The following is a 17,913-nucleotide window of genomic DNA, read 5'->3' on the forward strand; positions in this document are numbered from 1 at the left end:
CCCGAGTATTTTGCACGTGCAAAACTGGCTTGCACCCGTTGTATGTGAACATAGAGCTTATCACACCCGATCATCACGTGGTGTCTCGGCACGACGAACTGTAGCAACGGTGCATACTCAGGGAGAACACTTATACCTTGAAATTTAGTGAGAGATCATCTTATAATGCTACCGTCAAACTAAGCAAAACAAGATGCATAAAGGATAAACATCACATGCAATCTATATAAGTGATATGATATGGCCATCATCATCTTGTGCCTTTGATCTCCATCTCCAAAGCACCGTCATGATCACCATTGTCACCGGCTGGACACCTTGATCTCCATCGAAGCATCGTTGTCGTCTCGCCAACTATTGCTTCTACGACTATCGCTACCATTTAGTGATAAAGTAAAGCAATTACATTGCGATTGCATTTCATACAATAAAGCGACAACCATATGGCTCCTGTCAGTTGCCGATAACTGTGTTACAAAACATGATCATCTCATACAATAAAATATAGCATCATGTCTTGACCATATCACATCACAGCATGCCCTACAAAAACAAGTTAGACGTCCTCTACTTTGTTGTTGCAAATTTTACGTGGCTGCTACGGGCTTCTAGCAAGAACCGTTCTTACTTACGCATCAAAACCACAACAATTTTTCCTCAAGTGTGTTGTTTTAACCTTCAACAAGGACCAGCCGTATTCAAACTCGATTCAACTAAAGTTGGAAAAACAGACCCCCGCTAGCCACCTGTGTGCAAAGCACGTCGGTAGAACCGGTCTAATGAACGTGGTCATGTAATGTTGGTCCGGGCTGCTTCATCCAACAATACCGCCGAATCAAAGTAAGACGTTGGTGGTACGCAATATGCCTATTATCGCCCACAACTCTTTGTGTTCTACTCGTGCATATCATCTATGCATAGATCTGGCTCGGATGCCACTGTTGGGGAACGTAGCACGCAATTTCAAAAAAATTCCTACGATCATGCAAGATCTATCTATGAGATGCATAGCAATGAGAGGGGGAGAGTGTGTCCACGTACCCTCGTAGACCAAAAGCGGAACCGTTAGATTAACGCGGTTGATGTAGTCGAACGTATTCACGATCCAACCGATTTTGGTACCGAACGTACGACACCTTCGTGTTCGGCACACGTTCAGCTCAATGACATCCCTCGAACTCTTGATCTAGCAGAGGGTCGAGGGAGAGTTCTGTCAGCACGAGAGTGTGGTGACGGTGATGGTGATGTGATGCGCGCAGGGCTTCGCCTAAGCACTACGGCGCTATGACCGGAGGAGTAAACTATGGAGGGGGCACCGCACACAGCTAAGATAACAATTGATGTGCCTTTGGGGTGCCCCCCGCCCCCGTATATAAAGGAGGGGAGGAGGAGGCCGGCGACCAGGAGGGGCGCGCCATGGGGGGGAGTCCTACTAGGACTCCACTTCTAGTAGGATTCGCCCCCTCCCTTTCCATTCTTCCACCGGAGGGAAAAGGAAGGAGAGGGAGAGGGAGAGGAAAGGGGGGGGGCGCCCCCTCCTCCTTGTCCTATTCGGACTCCCTAGGAGGGGGGCACGCGCCACCCCTCGCGGGATTCCCTCTCTCTCCCTTAGGCCCATGTAGGCCCAACACTTCCCCGGGGGTTCCGGTAACCCTTCGGTACTCCGGAAAAATACCCGAATCACTCGGAACCATTCCGATGTCCGAATACTACCTTCCAATATATGAATCTTTACCTCTCGACCATTTTGAGACTCCTCATCATGTCCGTGATCTCATCCGGGACTCCGAGCAAACTTCGGTCACCAAAACACATAACTCATAATACAAATCGTCATCGAACGTTAAGCGTGCGGACCCTATGGGTTCAAGAACTATGTAGACATAACCGAGACACATCTTCGTTCAATAACCAATAGAGGAACCTGGATGCTCATATTGGTTCCTACATATTCTACGAAGATCTTTTATCGGTCAAACCGCAATAACAACATACGTTATTCCCTTTGTCATCGGTATGTTACTTGCCCGAGATTCGATCGTCGGTATCATCATACCTAGTTCAATCTCGTTACCGGAAAGTCTCTTTACTCGTTCCGTAATGTATCATCCCGCAACTAACTCATTAGTCACATTGCTTGCAAGGCTTATAGTGATGTGCATTACCGAGAGGGCCCAAAGATACCTCTCCGATACTCGGAGTGACAAATCCTAATCTTGATCTATGCCAACCCAACAAACACCTTCGGAGACACCTGTAGAGCATCTTTATAATCACCCGGTTACGTTGTGACGTTTGATAGCACACAAGGTGTTCCTCCGGTATTCGGGAGTTGCATAATCTCATAGTCAGAGGAATATCTATAAGTCATGAAGAAAGCAATAGCAATAAAACTTAACGATCATTATGCTAAGCTAACGGATGGGTCTTGTCCATCATATCATTCTCTAATGATGTGATCCCGTTCATCAAATGACAACACATGTCTATGGTCAGGAAACTTAACCATCTTTGATTAACGAGCTAGTCAAGTAGAGGCATACTAGGGACACTCTGTTTTGTCTACGTATTCACACATGTACTAAGTTTCCGGTTAATTCAATTGTAGCATGAATAATAAACATTTATCATAATATAAGGAAATATAAATAACAACTTTATTATTGCCTCTAGGGCATATTTCCTTCATGCTTTGTCCTCCATGGATCATCACATTGACCTGTTCAACCGGAGAAGTGGATCAAACACGCGGAATGCTCTGGTTTGCTTCAGTATTAACCTCGAGTTGGTGGCCCTTTCTGCATGGCACAAGTTTGGTAAGGATCAATTCAGATAAGATGGCATCTGCATCTCAGGTGAGTCCACTGTGTATGGATGGGTTGGATTGCAATCTAAGTCTCAGTTCCAGTGTCTTAATTGTTTACATAATGAATGGGCATGGTTAAGAAATTATCTTTCTTGGGGTCCTTTGTTTGATGTTGTAGCAATTTTGATATCTTAATAGCATCTGGGACTAAGTTGTTTGTGAACATGCACTTCTTAATTACTAATCTAGATTCAAGCATTCGGTTATTGTTGCACTTACAACCCTGAGATGTATCAAAATTAAATCCATAGATTTAAAGTTATGTCCAAGTTAGGGAAGTACTATATATTTTGTACAAGGTGCCAAATCAGGATCCCTTTCACCATCTTCTTCATCTTGGTGAGATCTTCAAAACAAGCTGGGTGTTGAACATATTTTCAAATATGAATTTATATATTTTAAAACTCAAATCAACCATCTATGAAAATTTCTAAAACCACTTTTATCCATATAGGTTCCATAATAGGTTTTTGTGTGGTTCCATTATTTCATCAAACTTTCATAGTAGTTATATTGTAGTTTTATAGTGGTCCATGTTTGACTTAGATGGTGGTTAAATCGAAGACTCCATCGGCCATCAACTTGGTGAGCCGAGGCCTGAGTGAGTCACGACTTATACTCCCTCCGTTCCTTTATGTAAGGTGTATTATTTTTGGCACAGTGACATAGGCACATAATTATAGACAAGTTAGAATGAAATTACCTGCAAATTTGTTGATTAGTGGCAAGTAAATTAGTTAGCCCAGGAAAGTAAGAGATACATGCAATCGATAGAGAGATACTTTCCTTCTTTTACTACAAGGAGAGATAGAGACAATCAAGAGAAAGATACTTTCCTTTTTTCCAGTGGGCTAACGAGAGAATTATGATTAGAAGAAATGCATCTTACATTCTTGAATTTTATCAAAAAAACAAATACCCCTTATTTAAAGGAACAAAGGGAGTAAGAAAAAAAAGGTATGGCCCAGGGTTTGGCAAAAAGGAGACGACCAACACTTCCCCTCGTCCAGCCGTGAATATTAGTAAATTTTGATGTTATATATTCAATGCCGTGAATATTAGTAAAAAAATATAATTGGTCAACCGTAAAGAAGCTTAACTTAGGACAGAACCGGAACTTCGGTTATTTTAAAATGGAGTAATCATGAAGCATATGATGAGCATGCATCCGTAGAACGACAACACAAAAATCACGCATCATTAATCCTCACAACCGTTCAAAGCATTAATGTAGCATCTGCCCAACACTTGTTGCAACATGGTGGACCTTTATTATCTTGACAGCTCCATGTCACCACTTGTCACAATTGTAGAGCTGTAATTTTCGGAGTAGCTCTTGCCAAAACTCCTACTAGATTTCCCTTGTACTCCCTCCGTCCGAGTTTATTAGGCCTTCACAAAATTTATATCCTTGGAAACATCTTTCGAATGCAAATCCAACAATATATTTTTTGTAGCATGTATTTTATATTTTATTAGTCAAATAGATGGTCAAAGTTTCACCTAAAATATGAGGGGACTAATAAATACGGAGGGAGTATTTTTTTGTACTTGAGCTTTCCGTTATTTCAGTGCTAATTTACCTTTATTAATATAAAATTAATGTATTGTTTTATGATTTTAGGGTCAGAAAAATTTATTACTCGAAATTCAGGGTCATTCGTTGTGTTACAAAAAGGGTGTATAAGATCTGAGGATAATATATGCGTACTACAGAATTATTACTGTTAGATTGTATAGTAAGCCGACGTGTACGCTCTCTGTATAGACTCATGCGTACACGATCGTGCTCTAGTCCGTGTAGCCAGATCGTGGCGCACGTCGATGGTAGTGCGGCATCCCATGATCTCTCTCAGGCAGTGGCCTTGTAACTGTACATATACCCCTGCCGATGAATGAATCAGTGTGGTGTACTTTCTCCCTAAACCTCTCTCTAAACATGGTATCAGATACTCCCGTCTTGCTCAACCCATTTGCGCAGGACACCGATCTCGCTTCCACTTCCATGGCGCCCGCCGGTGACGTCGATCCCCTCCACGCCGTTCCCCTAGCCAACGCGCCTCCTGCTACTGGTGGTAACACCACCCCGGCCGCGCCGGCTGCTTCGGCGCCCGCACTGCCTGCCCCACCGGCGCCCGCCCTTCCCACGACCCGTGTGGCTTCAGTTGCCGCCCCGGCGCCTACCTTCCCTTCGTCGATCCTCCAGACGGTGGACATCCATCGCCACGTTCCCGTCACGCTGGACCTCCTTGCTGGCAACTACTCGCAGTGGCACCGCCACTTCGACACCGTCATCGGCATGTTCGGCCTTCGTGATCACGTCGACCCCGAGGCGGTTTCTCGCCTCGACAACCCGGAGTGGCTGATGGCTGACCACGTCGTGGTGCACTGGCTCTACACCACCATCTCGCCGGAGCTCCTCGACGCCGTCATGCAGCCCGATGACACCGCGCTCGCAGTCTGGGCCGCCGTCGACGGCATTTTCCGCGACAACCAGCCTGCCCGCGCGGTCTACATCGACGCCGAGTACCACGCGCTCGTCCAGGACGACCTCACCATCATGCAGTACTGCACACGCCTCAAGGCGTTCACTGATCAGCTGCGTGATCTTGGCCAGGGCGTGACGGAGACGCGCCAAGTCTTCCACCTGCTTTGAGGGCTCAAGCGCCAGTTCCACGCCGTGATTCCTCATATCACGTCCCAGGTTCTGCTGCCCTCATTCCTTCAGGTCCGCTCTTTTCTTCTTCTCGAAGAGCACCGGGCCGAACAGACGGCACGCCTACAGTCTGCCCACGCCATGATCGCCGGGCGCAGCACCGCCCCGCAGCAGCCACGTACTCCGGTCACCGACGCCTCATGTGGGCGCGGGCGCGGACGCCGCCGCGGACGCGGCAACAACCAGTCCTCCTCGCCGGCCCTCTCTTCACCACGGCCGCCGCCCATGCCCGCTCCAGCGCCCGGGGCCAACTCCTGGACCGGTCTCGTCCAGGCCTGGCCAATGGCCTGGCGCGCCCCCGGCTCTGGTGTCCTCGGGCCGCGGCCTGGCACGCCCCATCAGCAGGCTATGATGGTTGCACCGACCATGCCCATGCCTTCTCTGTACGGCTACGGCGCTCCGCCGGGCTATGGCACTCCCGGCGCGCTCCCTGGCTATGGTCCGCCTGCTGGCTACGGGCACCCCGGGGCGAGCTCGTCGTCCTCATTGGTTCCTGCCTGGGACATGGACTCTCTGCAGGCCGCGCTTCACAGCGCCACCGCCGGGCCGTCATCTTCCGGCACCTCCCAGGAATGGTACCTCGACTCTGGGGCCGCGTCACACATGCCATCCTCGCCTGGTAATCTCCTTTCCGCTCACCCTTATACCTCTGACTCCCGCGTCATCGTCGGTAGTGGTGAGTGCTTGCCAATCACCCATATTGGCACTGGCTCTCTCATTGCCGGCACCTCACCTTTCCCACTCCGCAATGTTCTAGTTTGTCCATCTCTTGTTAAGAACCTTCTTTCCGTCCGTCAACTATGTCGTGACAATCCCGTTTCTGTAGAATTTGACATCTTTGGCTTCTCTGTAAAGGACCTTCGAACCAAGGCGGTGATCCTCCGATGTAACTCCGGCGGCGATCTCTACCCTGTGGGCCGTCCCTCGTCTTCCTCCTCACGGTGGTTTGCTGGCACTATCACGATCGATCTCTGGCACCAGTGACTTGGGCACCCCGGGCGCGCGTCGTCAGCAGCTCTTCCGCTTGAGTTCACCAAGTCCACGCCGCATGTATGCCATGCATGTCGCGTTGGAAAGCACATCCGTCTCCCGTTTGAGTCGTCTAGCAGTCATAGCATGTTTCCTTTTCAACTCTTGCATCTTGATGTATGGACTTCACCTATTGTAAGCATATCTGGCTATCAGTATTACTTGGTTATCCTAGATGATTACACGCATTACGTTTGGACCTTTCCTCTCAAGCATAAGTCTGAAATCTTGCAGATTCTTGTTGAGTTTTTTGCTTATGTTCAGACGCAATTTCAGTTGCCCATTTTTGCTTTACAAACTGATAATGGGCGCGAGTTCAACAATGCTGGGGTGCGCTCGCTTCTTGCTCGCCACGACGCTCACTTTCACCTCACCTGTCCATACACTAGCCAACATAACGACAAGGCTGAGCGTGTCCTCCGCACGCTCAACGACGGCGTTCGTGCCCTGCTTGTTCATGCCTCCATGCCCGCCCGCTTCTGGGCTGAGGCACTCAGCGCTTCCACCTATCTTCTGAACCGTAGACCATGCCGTTCCAGCTCACCACGCTCACCCCATGAGCTTTTGCTCGGCGTGGCCCCTGACTACACACTTCTCCGCGTCTTCGGCTGCTTGTGCTACCCGAATCTCACCGCCACCATCCGCCACAAGCTTGATCACTGCTCCACGGCCTGTGTGTTTCTTGGGTATCCTCCGGATCATCGCAGCTACAGGTGCTTTGATCCCGTTACACGGCGCATCTTCACTTCCCGGCATGTGGTGTTTCATGAGACGGTGTTCCCCTTTGCCAGAACCTCACCCGATGACACCACTCCGCTGCCACCTCCTGCAAGCTCGCCGCCAGTTTTGCAGGTCCCGCTCAACGTCGGGAGGCCTGAAGTGCCTACGCCACCGCCTACTTCCACTACGGCGACGCGATCATCGCTGGACGCCTCGTCCACCCGCGCGGCCAGTCCGCCCCGCTCGTGATCAACCGCGCCCGTCCGCTCTTCATCGACCGGCGCGACCAGTGGATCGGCGGCGGGGGGCTCTGCCTCGAGCGCGCCCTCGACCTGCGCTCCCACAGCGGTGGGTTCTTCTGTCGACAACTCCACCTCGTCCATCAGCTCGCCTCGCTCTTCACCGCCAGTCGCTGCTTCGTCTCCACCGACTGCCCCATGACAGATGGTGACGTGCGCTCAGCGTGGAATTTTCCGGTCCAGTCTTTGCATCATTGCCGCCGACGTCACGACTGCGGGGGGGGGGGGGGGGGGTGTTAGACTATATAGTAAGCCGACGTGTACGCTCTCTGTATAGACTCATGCGTACACGATCGTGCTCTAGTCCGTGTAGACAGATCGTGGCGCACGTCGATGGTAGTGCGGCACCCCATGATCTCCCTCAGGCAGTGGCCTTGTAACTGTACATATACCCCTGCCGATGAATGAATCAGTGTGGTGTGCTTTCTCCCTAAACCTCTCTCTAAACAATTACTTTTAGATAATGATATCATGGACTCATTGGGTGCTTCCGTGGATTGTGCCCTAGAAGTCGACTAGTGCAGTTGGTGTGGCATTGAAATGGTACCAGAAAATACCCCTTGGCTCTTGGGTGTATATGCACATGATGCAGAAAAAAATATGAAAAAGTCAAAAAATTGCGAAACTTTTTTGGAAACTAACTTGACCTTCTGTTGTACTCATTAAAAAAGTTTCACAGAGGAGAAACTGCCGTCGAGTTTAGAGAAAAGAAACAAAATTACGTGGACAAAATGTGTCAATAGTAACTTGTATATAGTGTTGGTTTTGTTCTTTTTTTCACCCAGAATAGCATAAAAGTCATTCCTTGGCCAAACTTTCTATAGGAGTACAACCGAAACATAAGTTTGTTTTCAAAAAGATTCAGATATTTTTGACTTTTTGCAATTACTAATTTATTTTCATATCAGGTGCATATAAACCCGAGTGCCAAATGTTCATGTCTCAATCCTTCTCTAAGCATCTGCATCTCTAAGAATATGTTCAACAGAAAGTGAACTCAGCAAGCTACTCCGCGTCCAAAGTGGCTGAAACTCTATGACTGGTTTTAGAAGTACCAATATACACCCTCCGTCCTAAAAATAAGTCTCTCAACTTTAGTATATAGAGTAGTATGTATAATGTACACGCATCATGCGTGCAGCTAGTTATACTTTATGCCTACCAGCTATTTTTGCAGGATAGATAATATTTACAATCTGAACAGTGCAAGCGTGCACAACACTGGTGCAGATCGCGCACGTGTTGAAAGCAACGAGCTCCTACGAGTAAGCAAATCATCATAGAACAAAGAGCAATCCATAGCACCAAACATATACAAGTATACATTACACGACTGCTCAAATGTAATACACATGTTTGTCTTTTTTGCTCTGCCCCTCTGGAGATTGTTGGGATTAACCACGACGTGGTGCCCCTGTCCGGCACGGACTAGTAGCAGTCACCGAGTAGGTATAGGAATTCATGTACGAGTAGGTTACTTGCATGTACCGTGTAGGACTAGGATTAGCAAACCGAGTAGTATTGCTCACGTAGCTATCCTAGGCTATATATACATGTAGCCTGTACCCTGTAACAACCAGACCGTGGATCTGATTTGAAGCAATAAAGTAGCAGGAACGACACGTTCCTGTAGCCATCAAACAAGCTATTCTCGTGTGCGTGCGTGTGTTCCGGCCGGCTGGCCGTTGTGTACGTACAGGAGGCGTTCTACAGATCGATTAGCTAGAACAGGCTAGCTTTGGTCTGTGCTTGCTTACGGAGACTTTGTGTGTGGATCGATCAAGGTCCGGTGCTAGCTTTCAACGTGAGTTGAGACTAGCTTTGCACTACGGTGCATCTCGGCGTAAAGGAACTTCGTCGAGTTCGTCAACGAGCTTCGTCTGTCTTCGTCGTTCGTCGTCGGTCGTATCGCCGTCGTCAGAAAGTACTTGACGCCGGGTCTGGGCCAACAATTGGTATCTAGAGCAAGGTTGATCTTCTAGTAACGGAGGATCATGGCGGACGACGAGAAGACCAAGCAGCTGGCGGAGTACTCCGGTGCGGCTAAAGTAATTGCTGCTCCGGCGAGTTCGTCGTATCCACGGTTTGATCGCGAGAACTTCGGGGTCTGGAAGGCCCTCATGGAGTGTGGTCTCCGCGCCAACGAGCTATGGGACGCGGTGGATCCAGGAGGTGACGCGTTCAAGAAGGAGGGAGCCGAGCACCGGAAGGATCGGCAGGCGGCGTCAGCGATTTACTCGGTGATGCCGATGGATGTCCTCCAGCACCTAATCGCCAAAGCAACGGCGAAGGAGGTGTGGGATACGCTGAAGCTCATGTTCGAGGGACACACACGTGTCAAGCAAGCCAATCTCCAAACTCTCCTAAGGAACTACGAGACTTTGGTCATGGGCGACGATGAGTCCGTCGACGCGTTCGCTTCACGGGTGGCTACTCTCGTCAATCGGATCCGTGCGCTTGGAGAAAACCTCACGGAGGCCTCAGTTGTCCGGCGGTTCTTGCGCGCGGCCCCTCCCCGGTACCTGCAAATTGTCACGGCGATCGAGCAATGCGTCGATCTCGAGACTCTCTCCATTGATGATCTTGTCGGACGGTACAAGGCTCACGACGAGCGGATGCAGTACAGTCTCGGAGACGGAAGGAACGACGAGCTTGTGATGCTCACAAAGGCGCAGTGGATTGCCCTAGAAAAGCAAGGCGGATCCAGGAGCAGCAGCAAGAAGAAGGGGAAGCAGCGTTCGGCGAGAAAGAACTTCGCCGAGTCGGACGATGACTCAGACGATGAGGCTGCACCGCCACCGAGGAGAAAGTTTGACATCAGGAAAGTGAGATGTTATAACTGTGGCCTCCTCGGCCACTTCAAGGCTGACTGCGAGGAAGCACCGAAGCAGAAGGCCCTCATGGTCCAGCAAGGAGATGATGGTGACATGATGTTGATGTGTGAATTGTGGACAAGGAGGATCCAATTCTTCAAGTGTCGGCTAAAGAAATTGTCGCGCTCCGTAAAGAAAAGTTCGCTCTCAAGATCATGGTTCGGAAACTCGTGTCGATGCTACGGACGCGGGGGGTGATTCTGAAACCTACATCGATGTTACGGGCATTAGTGCTAATTTCGCTGGAGTGGATGCAGCAATTGCCGCGTGTGCTCAGCCATGGAGGAGTAGTTTTTGTGCGATGCGTCCAGAGAAAACGAAGACGTACGTGGCGTCGGAAGTCCACGAAGAAACAGAAACTGTTGTTGATGCTAGCGCAAAAGTGAAGACGAGTGCAGCGGCTACGAACGAACTGGAAGTCGCTGGTGTATCGAATGCAAGCGCAGCTAGCTTGATGGCGCAGATACATGGAGTTGGTGGCCACGACGCGGCACTCCATGTCTCAGAAAATGAACAATCCACAAGGCTAGAAGGTAGCAGAAAGGTACCAAGCGATGAATACGAAGGCTGCTGCAGCCCACGTACGGGTAGTAGTACGCCCCCAGCAGGAGGGCAAGGAGCAGGTCGAGGTGGGCTTGTCCCATCCCATGGTGAAACTCCACAAGTAGCCTATACGGCTGGAGGGTGCAGCTCAGTATTGCCATCGGGAAGCAGTCCATACACTGTACCAGGAAAAAGAAGCCTAGCTTTGGGAGCTCACGTTGGAATTTTTGCTTCGCCAAAAGTAAAGTGCGTAGCAGAAAATAGCACGTCGTCTCCGATAGTAATGGAGGAAAGGACACAGCCACCCACGTCCGTACTTCCACAACCGGTGTTACAACAATATTCGAAGCAAGCTCTTCGAAAGATTGACCCGGCAAAGATGAGGAGTGGATGGCAGTGTCTAAGTGCCGAGGAAACGACAGATTTTAATGACGCAAATACGATGGAGTGTTGGCGTCAGGCCATGGAAGAGGAGTTGAGGTCGATCCACGACAATAATGCATGGAAGCTTGTGGATCTTCCCAACAATGAAAAGGCTATAGAGCTCAAGTGGGAATTCAAGATCAAGAAATATGTCGAAGGGTGCATGAAGCACAAAGCGAGGCTAGTGGCCAAAGGATACATGCAAGAGGAAAGTATGGACTTCAAAGAAGTGTTCGTTCCCATTGCAAAGATGGAGTCGGTGAGATTACTCATCGCTCTCGCGGCTCAGGAATCATGGAAAGTACATCACATGGATGTAAAATCCGCGTTTTTGAACAGCGAGATAGAAGGAGACGTGTATGTGAATCAACCGCCGGGTTTCATCAAAGAGAGAGAAGAGCACAAGGTACTGAAGTTACATAAAATCTTGTATGGGCTATGGCAAGGACCTCGGGAGTGGAACATCAAACTTGATCGAACGTTGATTTCTCTTGGATTTGAGAAAGCCCCACTAGAGCATGCAATGTACAAGAGAGGTGAAGGAAAGGATCGTCTACTAGTTGGCATCTACGTCGACGACCTATTGATAACTGGAGCAGATGAAGAGGTGATTGCAAAGTTCAAGCTACAGATGAAAGAGCTTTTCAAGATGGATGATCTAGGTCTTTTGAGCTACTACCCCGGGATAGAGGTACATCAAAAGACGGAGGGGGTCACACTATGCCAGGAGGCATACGCAAGGAAGATACTTGAAATCTATGGCATGAAAGATTGCAATCCAAATGATGCTTCAATGAAACCTCGTCTTGAGCTGAACAAGAAGAGTAAAGCACCCGCAGTTAATGCAATAGAGTATATTGCAGCTGCCACTGTGGCGTGTGAAGGTGTGTGGCTAGGGCGGCTACACGGTGATCTCATGGATCGAGATCTGGAACAAGTGGTGCTTAATGTTGATAGCAAGTCTGAAACTTTTCTACGGGAGGATCCAGTGCGGCGTGATAGGAGCAAGCACATTGATACGATGTATCATTACATGAAGGACTGCGTGGAAGAAGCGAAGACAAAGGTAAACTACATTTGCACCGATGATCAGCTGGCGGACATCCAGACCAAGGCTTTGGATCGAGAGAAGTTCTTGGAAATGAGAAGAAGGATCGGCGTCCGAGCTGTGACATGGCGACGTCGTGTCTAGGGGGGTGATTGTTGGGATTAACCACGACGTGGTGCCCCTGTCCGGCACGGACTAGTAGCAGTCACCGAGTAGGTATAGGAATTCATGTACGAGTAGGTTACTTGCATGTACCGTGTAGGACTAGGATTAGCAAACCGAGTAGTATTGCTCACGTAGCTATCCTAGGCTATATATACATGTAGCCTGTACCCTGTAACAACCAGACCGTGGATCTGATTTGAAGCAATAAAGTAGCAGGAACGACACGTTCCTGTAGCCATCAAACAAGCTATTCTCGTGTGCGTGCGTGTGTTCCGGCCGGCTGGCCGTTGTGTACGTACAGGAGGCGTTCTACAGATCGATTAGCTAGAACAGGCTAGCTTTGGTCTGTGCTTGCTTACGGAGACTTTGTGTGTGGATCGATCAAGGTCCGGTGCTAGCTTTCAACGTGAGTTGAGACTAGCTTTGCACTACGGTGCATCTCGGCGTAAAGGAACTTCGTCGAGTTCGTCAACGAGCTTCGTCTGTCTTCGTCGTTCGTCGTCGGTCGTATCGCCGTCGTCAGAAAGTACTTGACGCCGGGTCTGGGCCAACAATTGGTATCTAGAGCAAGGTTGATCTTCTAGTAACGGAGGATCATGGCGGACGACGAGAAGACCAAGCAGCTGGCGGAGTACTCCGGTGCGGCTAAAGTAATTGCTGCTCCGGCGAGTTCGTCGTATCCACGGTTTGATCGCGAGAACTTCGGGGTCTGGAAGGCCCTCATGGAGTGTGGTCTCCGCGCCAACGAGCTATGGGACGCGGTGGATCCAGGAGGTGACGCGTTCAAGAAGGAGGGAGCCGAGCACCGGAAGGATCGGCAGGCGGCGTCAGCGATTTACTCGGTGATGCCGATGGATGTCCTCCAGCACCTAATCGCCAAAGCAACGGCGAAGGAGGTGTGGGATACGCTGAAGCTCATGTTCGAGGGACACACACGTGTCAAGCAAGCCAATCTCCAAACTCTCCTAAGGAACTACGAGACTTTGGTCATGGGCGACGATGAGTCCGTCGACGCGTTCGCTTCACGGGTGGCTACTCTCGTCAATCGGATCCGTGCGCTTGGAGAAAACCTCACGGAGGCCTCAGTTGTCCGGCGGTTCTTGCGCGCGGCCCCTCCCCGGTACCTGCAAATTGTCACGGCGATCGAGCAATGCGTCGATCTCGAGACTCTCTCCATTGATGATCTTGTCGGACGGTACAAGGCTCACGACGAGCGGATGCGGTACAGTCTCGGAGACGGAAGGAACGACGAGCTTGTGATGCTCACAAAGGCGCAGTGGATTGCCCTAGAAAAGCAAGGCGGATCCAGGAGCAGCAGCAAGAAGAAGGGGAAGCAGCGTTCGGCGAGAAAGAACTTCGCCGAGTCGGACGATGACTCAGACGATGAGGCTGCACTGCCACCGAGGAGAAAGTTTGACATCAGGAAAGTGAGATGTTATAACTGTGGCCTCCTCGGCCACTTCAAGGCTGACTGCGAGGAAGCACCGAAGCAGAAGGCCCTCATGGTCCAGCAAGGAGATGATGGTGACATGATGTTGATGTGTGAATTGTGGACAAGGAGGATCCAATTCTTCAAGTGTCGGCTAAAGAAATTGTCGCGCTCCGTAAAGAAAAGTTCGCTCTCAAGATCATGGTTCGGAAACTCGTGTCGATGCTACGGACGCGGGGGGTGATTCTGAAACCTACATCGATGTTACGGGCATTAGTGCTAATTTCGCTGGAGTGGATGCAGCAATTGCCGCGTGTGCTCAGCCATGGAGGAGTAGTTTTTGTGCGATGCGTCCAGAGAAAACGAAGACGTACGTGGCGTCGGAAGTCCACGAAGAAACAGAAACTGTTGTTGATGCTAGCGCAAAAGTGAAGACGAGTGCAGCGGCTACGAACGAACTGGAAGTCGCTGGTGTATCGAATGCAAGCGCAGCTAGCTTGATGGCGCAGATACATGGAGTTGGTGGCCACGACGCGGCACTCCATGTCTCAGAAAATGAACAATCCACAAGGCTAGAAGGTAGCAGAAAGGTACCAAGCGATGAATACGAAGGCTGCTGCAGCCCACGTACGGGTAGTAGTACGCCCCCAGCAGGAGGGCAAGGAGCAGGTCGAGGTGGGCTTGTCCCATCCCATGGTGAAACTCCACAAGTAGCCTATACGGCTGGAGGGTGCAGCTCAGTATTGCCATCGGGAAGCAGTCCATACACTGTACCAGGAAAAAGAAGCCTAGCTTTGGGAGCTCACGTTGGAATTTTTGCTTCGCCAAAAGTAAAGTGCGTAGCAGAAAATAGCACGTCGTCTCCGATAGTAATGGAGGAAAGGACACAGCCACCCACGTCCGTACTTCCACAACCGGTGTTACAACAATATTCGAAGCAAGCTCTTCGAAAGATTGACCCGGCAAAGATGAGGAGTGGATGGCAGTGTCTAAGTGCCGAGGAAACGACAGATTTTAATGACGCAAATACGATGGAGTGTTGGCGTCAGGCCATGGAAGAGGAGTTGAGGTCGATCCACGACAATAATGCATGGAAGCTTGTGGATCTTCCCAACAATGAAAAGGCTATAGAGCTCAAGTGGGAATTCAAGATCAAGAAATATGTCGAAGGGTGCATGAAGCACAAAGCGAGGCTAGTGGCCAAAGGATACATGCAAGAGGAAAGTATGGACTTCAAAGAAGTGTTCGTTCCCATTGCAAAGATGGAGTCGGTGAGATTACTCATCGCTCTCGCGGCTCAGGAATCATGGAAAGTACATCACATGGATGTAAAATCCGCGTTTTTGAACAGCGAGATAGAAGGAGACGTGTATGTGAATCAACCGCCGGGTTTCATCAAAGAGAGAGAAGAGCACAAGGTACTGAAGTTACATAAAATCTTGTATGGGCTATGGCAAGGACCTCGGGAGTGGAACATCAAACTTGATCGAACGTTGATTTCTCTTGGATTTGAGAAAGCCCCACTAGAGCATGCAATGTACAAGAGAGGTGAAGGAAAGGATCGTCTACTAGTTGGCATCTACGTCGACGACCTATTGATAACTGGAGCAGATGAAGAGGTGATTGCAAAGTTCAAGCTACAGATGAAAGAGCTTTTCAAGATGGATGATCTAGGTCTTTTGAGCTACTACCCCGGGATAGAGGTACATCAAAAGACGGAGGGGGTCACACTATGCCAGGAGGCATACGCAAGGAAGATACTTGAAATCTATGGCATGAAAGATTGCAATCCAAATGATGCTTCAATGAAACCTCGTCTTGAGCTGAACAAGAAGAGTAAAGCACCCGCAGTTAATGCAATAGAGTATATTGCAGCTGCCACTGTGGCGTGTGAAGGTGTGTGGCTAGGGCGGCTACACGGTGATCTCATGGATCGAGATCTGGAACAAGTGGTGCTTAATGTTGATAGCAAGTCTGAAACTTTTCTACGGGAGGATCCAGTGCGGCGTGATAGGAGCAAGCACATTGATACGATGTATCATTACATGAAGGACTGCGTGGAAGAAGCGAAGACAAAGGTAAACTACATTTGCACCGATGATCAGCTGGCGGACATCCAGACCAAGGCTTTGGATCGAGAGAAGTTCTTGGAAATGAGAAGAAGGATCGGCGTCCGAGCTGTGACATGGCGACGTCGTGTTTAGGGGGGTGATTGTTGGGATTAACCACGACGTGGTGCCCCTGTCCGGCACGGACTAGTAGCAGTCACCGAGTAGGTATAGGAATTCATGTACGAGTAGGTTACTTGCATGTACCGTGTAGGACTAGGATTAGCAAACCGAGTAGTATTGCTCACGTAGCTATCCTAGGCTATATATACATGTAGCCTGTACCCTGTAACAACCAGACCGTGGATCTGATTTGAAGCAATAAAGTAGCAGGAACGACACGTTCCTGTAGCCATCAAACAAGCTATTCTCGTGTGCGTGCGTGTGTTCCGGCCGGCTGGCCGTTGTGTACGTACAGGAGGCGTTCTACAGATCGATTAGCTAGAACAGGCTAGCTTTGGTCTGTGCTTGCTTACGGAGACTTTGTGTGTGGATCGATCAAGGTCCGGTGCTAGCTTTCAACGTGAGTTGAGACTAGCTTTGCACTATGGTGCATCTCGGCGTAAAGGAACTTCGTCGAGTTCGTCAACGAGCTTCGTCTGTCTTCGTCGTTCGTCGTCGGTCGTATCGCCGTCGTCAGAAAGTACTTGACGCCGGGTCTGAGCCAACAGAGATAACGTCGGTCGCTGAATTATTGCTGCATTTCTCAGTCTTTTGTTTATCTCTTTCATCTAAGATGGCCGTAGGCGTGGCTCCACAGGACGCAATGCAATTATAGCTCCTGGACAAACCCCTTTCAAGCTCTCCCGCCACCTTTTCCTGAAGCGATGTGTGGCGCCCCGGCTCCTGCTTTGCCGCCCGCGGCACCCGTGGAGGGCAGAAACCGGCCGATCTGCAGCGAAATAAAGGAGGAAAAGGAGGTTTACCCGGGCCGGCCGGCCGACCGGCCGAGGGCCCTTTCGCTCTGTCGTTAGGGGAGTGAGCGCTTGTTGCTTGCTGCTTTCTGATTGTTATCCGATGGATCGGGCACTGCTGATAGAATGATCTAGAAAAAGAGGACACCGGAGGGACGGTGTCGAGTGGTGATGAGCATCGCCGCGTCAGCAGGCAGCGGAGGTATCTCCGATTAACTTGATGAGATGTATGGCGTCCACGTTGCTGCTTCCACTTGTGATCTGGTGATTGAGCGAGTGCCGCGGTCCAATGGGTGTCAGTGTTACGGGGATGAAAAGAGAAAACGTCTTGATTGGCGTCGACGTTGCTGCTTCCACTAGAAGTCATGACGAATGTATAGGACGAATGTATAGGTTATTTTTTTAATTCACCGCAGTAGTAGCGATAGCAAAATGTGATAAATCCAGAGAGGAGGAGAATATTGCATGGGTTGGGTTCTGACGAACCCAAATAACCACCGAGGAAAAGTTCCCAAAGAGTTAAAGCTTTTAGGAACATTTGAAACAAAAGGACATGCCGGCTCTTTTGACTCGTACGTAAGAACACAAAGAAAAAACACGAGGTAAGAAATTGTCATTTGCTAGCACTGCCCATCTATTAAACTCAAAGAAATGTGACAAAGCAAACATAACAACAAAATGTATCCGAGGTTAGGTCCCCTTTGGAATGCAGGGTTTGAAAAAACAGGAGCACATGGAAACAGTGGTGGAACCAACATAAAAAACATGGGTGTACAAAAT

General features: G+C 49.6%; 1 protein-coding gene and 2 pseudogenes across 1 annotated transcript; all 3 read left to right on the forward strand.

Annotated features, from left to right (window-relative positions):
• The first annotated feature begins 4,805 nt into the window (after positions 1-4,805).
• On the forward strand, positions 4,806-6,472 carry LOC147960297 (uncharacterized). The gene is made up of 2 exons (XM_087537811.1): positions 4,806-6,201; positions 6,438-6,472. Exons 1-2 carry the CDS (start codon positions 5,664-5,666, stop codon positions 6,470-6,472), a joined length of 573 nt encoding a protein of 190 aa, XP_087393937.1. The 5' UTR covers positions 4,806-5,663.
• Positions 6,473-9,022: 2,550 nt separating this feature from the next.
• Positions 9,023-12,667, forward strand: LOC147960298 (uncharacterized; annotated as a pseudogene).
• A 585-nt stretch (positions 12,668-13,252) lies between these two features.
• On the forward strand, positions 13,253-16,784 carry LOC147960299 (uncharacterized; annotated as a pseudogene).
• The last annotated feature ends 1,129 nt before the right edge of the window (positions 16,785-17,913 follow it).

Source organism: Triticum urartu, chromosome 7A (assembly GCF_056163025.1).
Source record: "Triticum urartu cultivar PI428250 chromosome 7A, HENAU_Tu73, whole genome shotgun sequence".
NCBI classification, from domain to species: Eukaryota; Viridiplantae; Streptophyta; class Magnoliopsida; order Poales; family Poaceae; genus Triticum; species Triticum urartu.

Excerpts from the sequence above, each read along its gene's own strand:
- LOC147960297 (XM_087537811.1), top strand. The coding sequence starts at position 5,664 with ATGATCGCCGGGCGCAGCACCGCCCCGCAGCAGCCACGTACTCCGGTC. Across the intron at positions 6,202-6,437 it reads ACACATGCCATCCTCGCCTG|GACCTTCGAACCAAGGCGGT; the intron begins GTAATCTCCTTT and ends TTCTCTGTAAAG.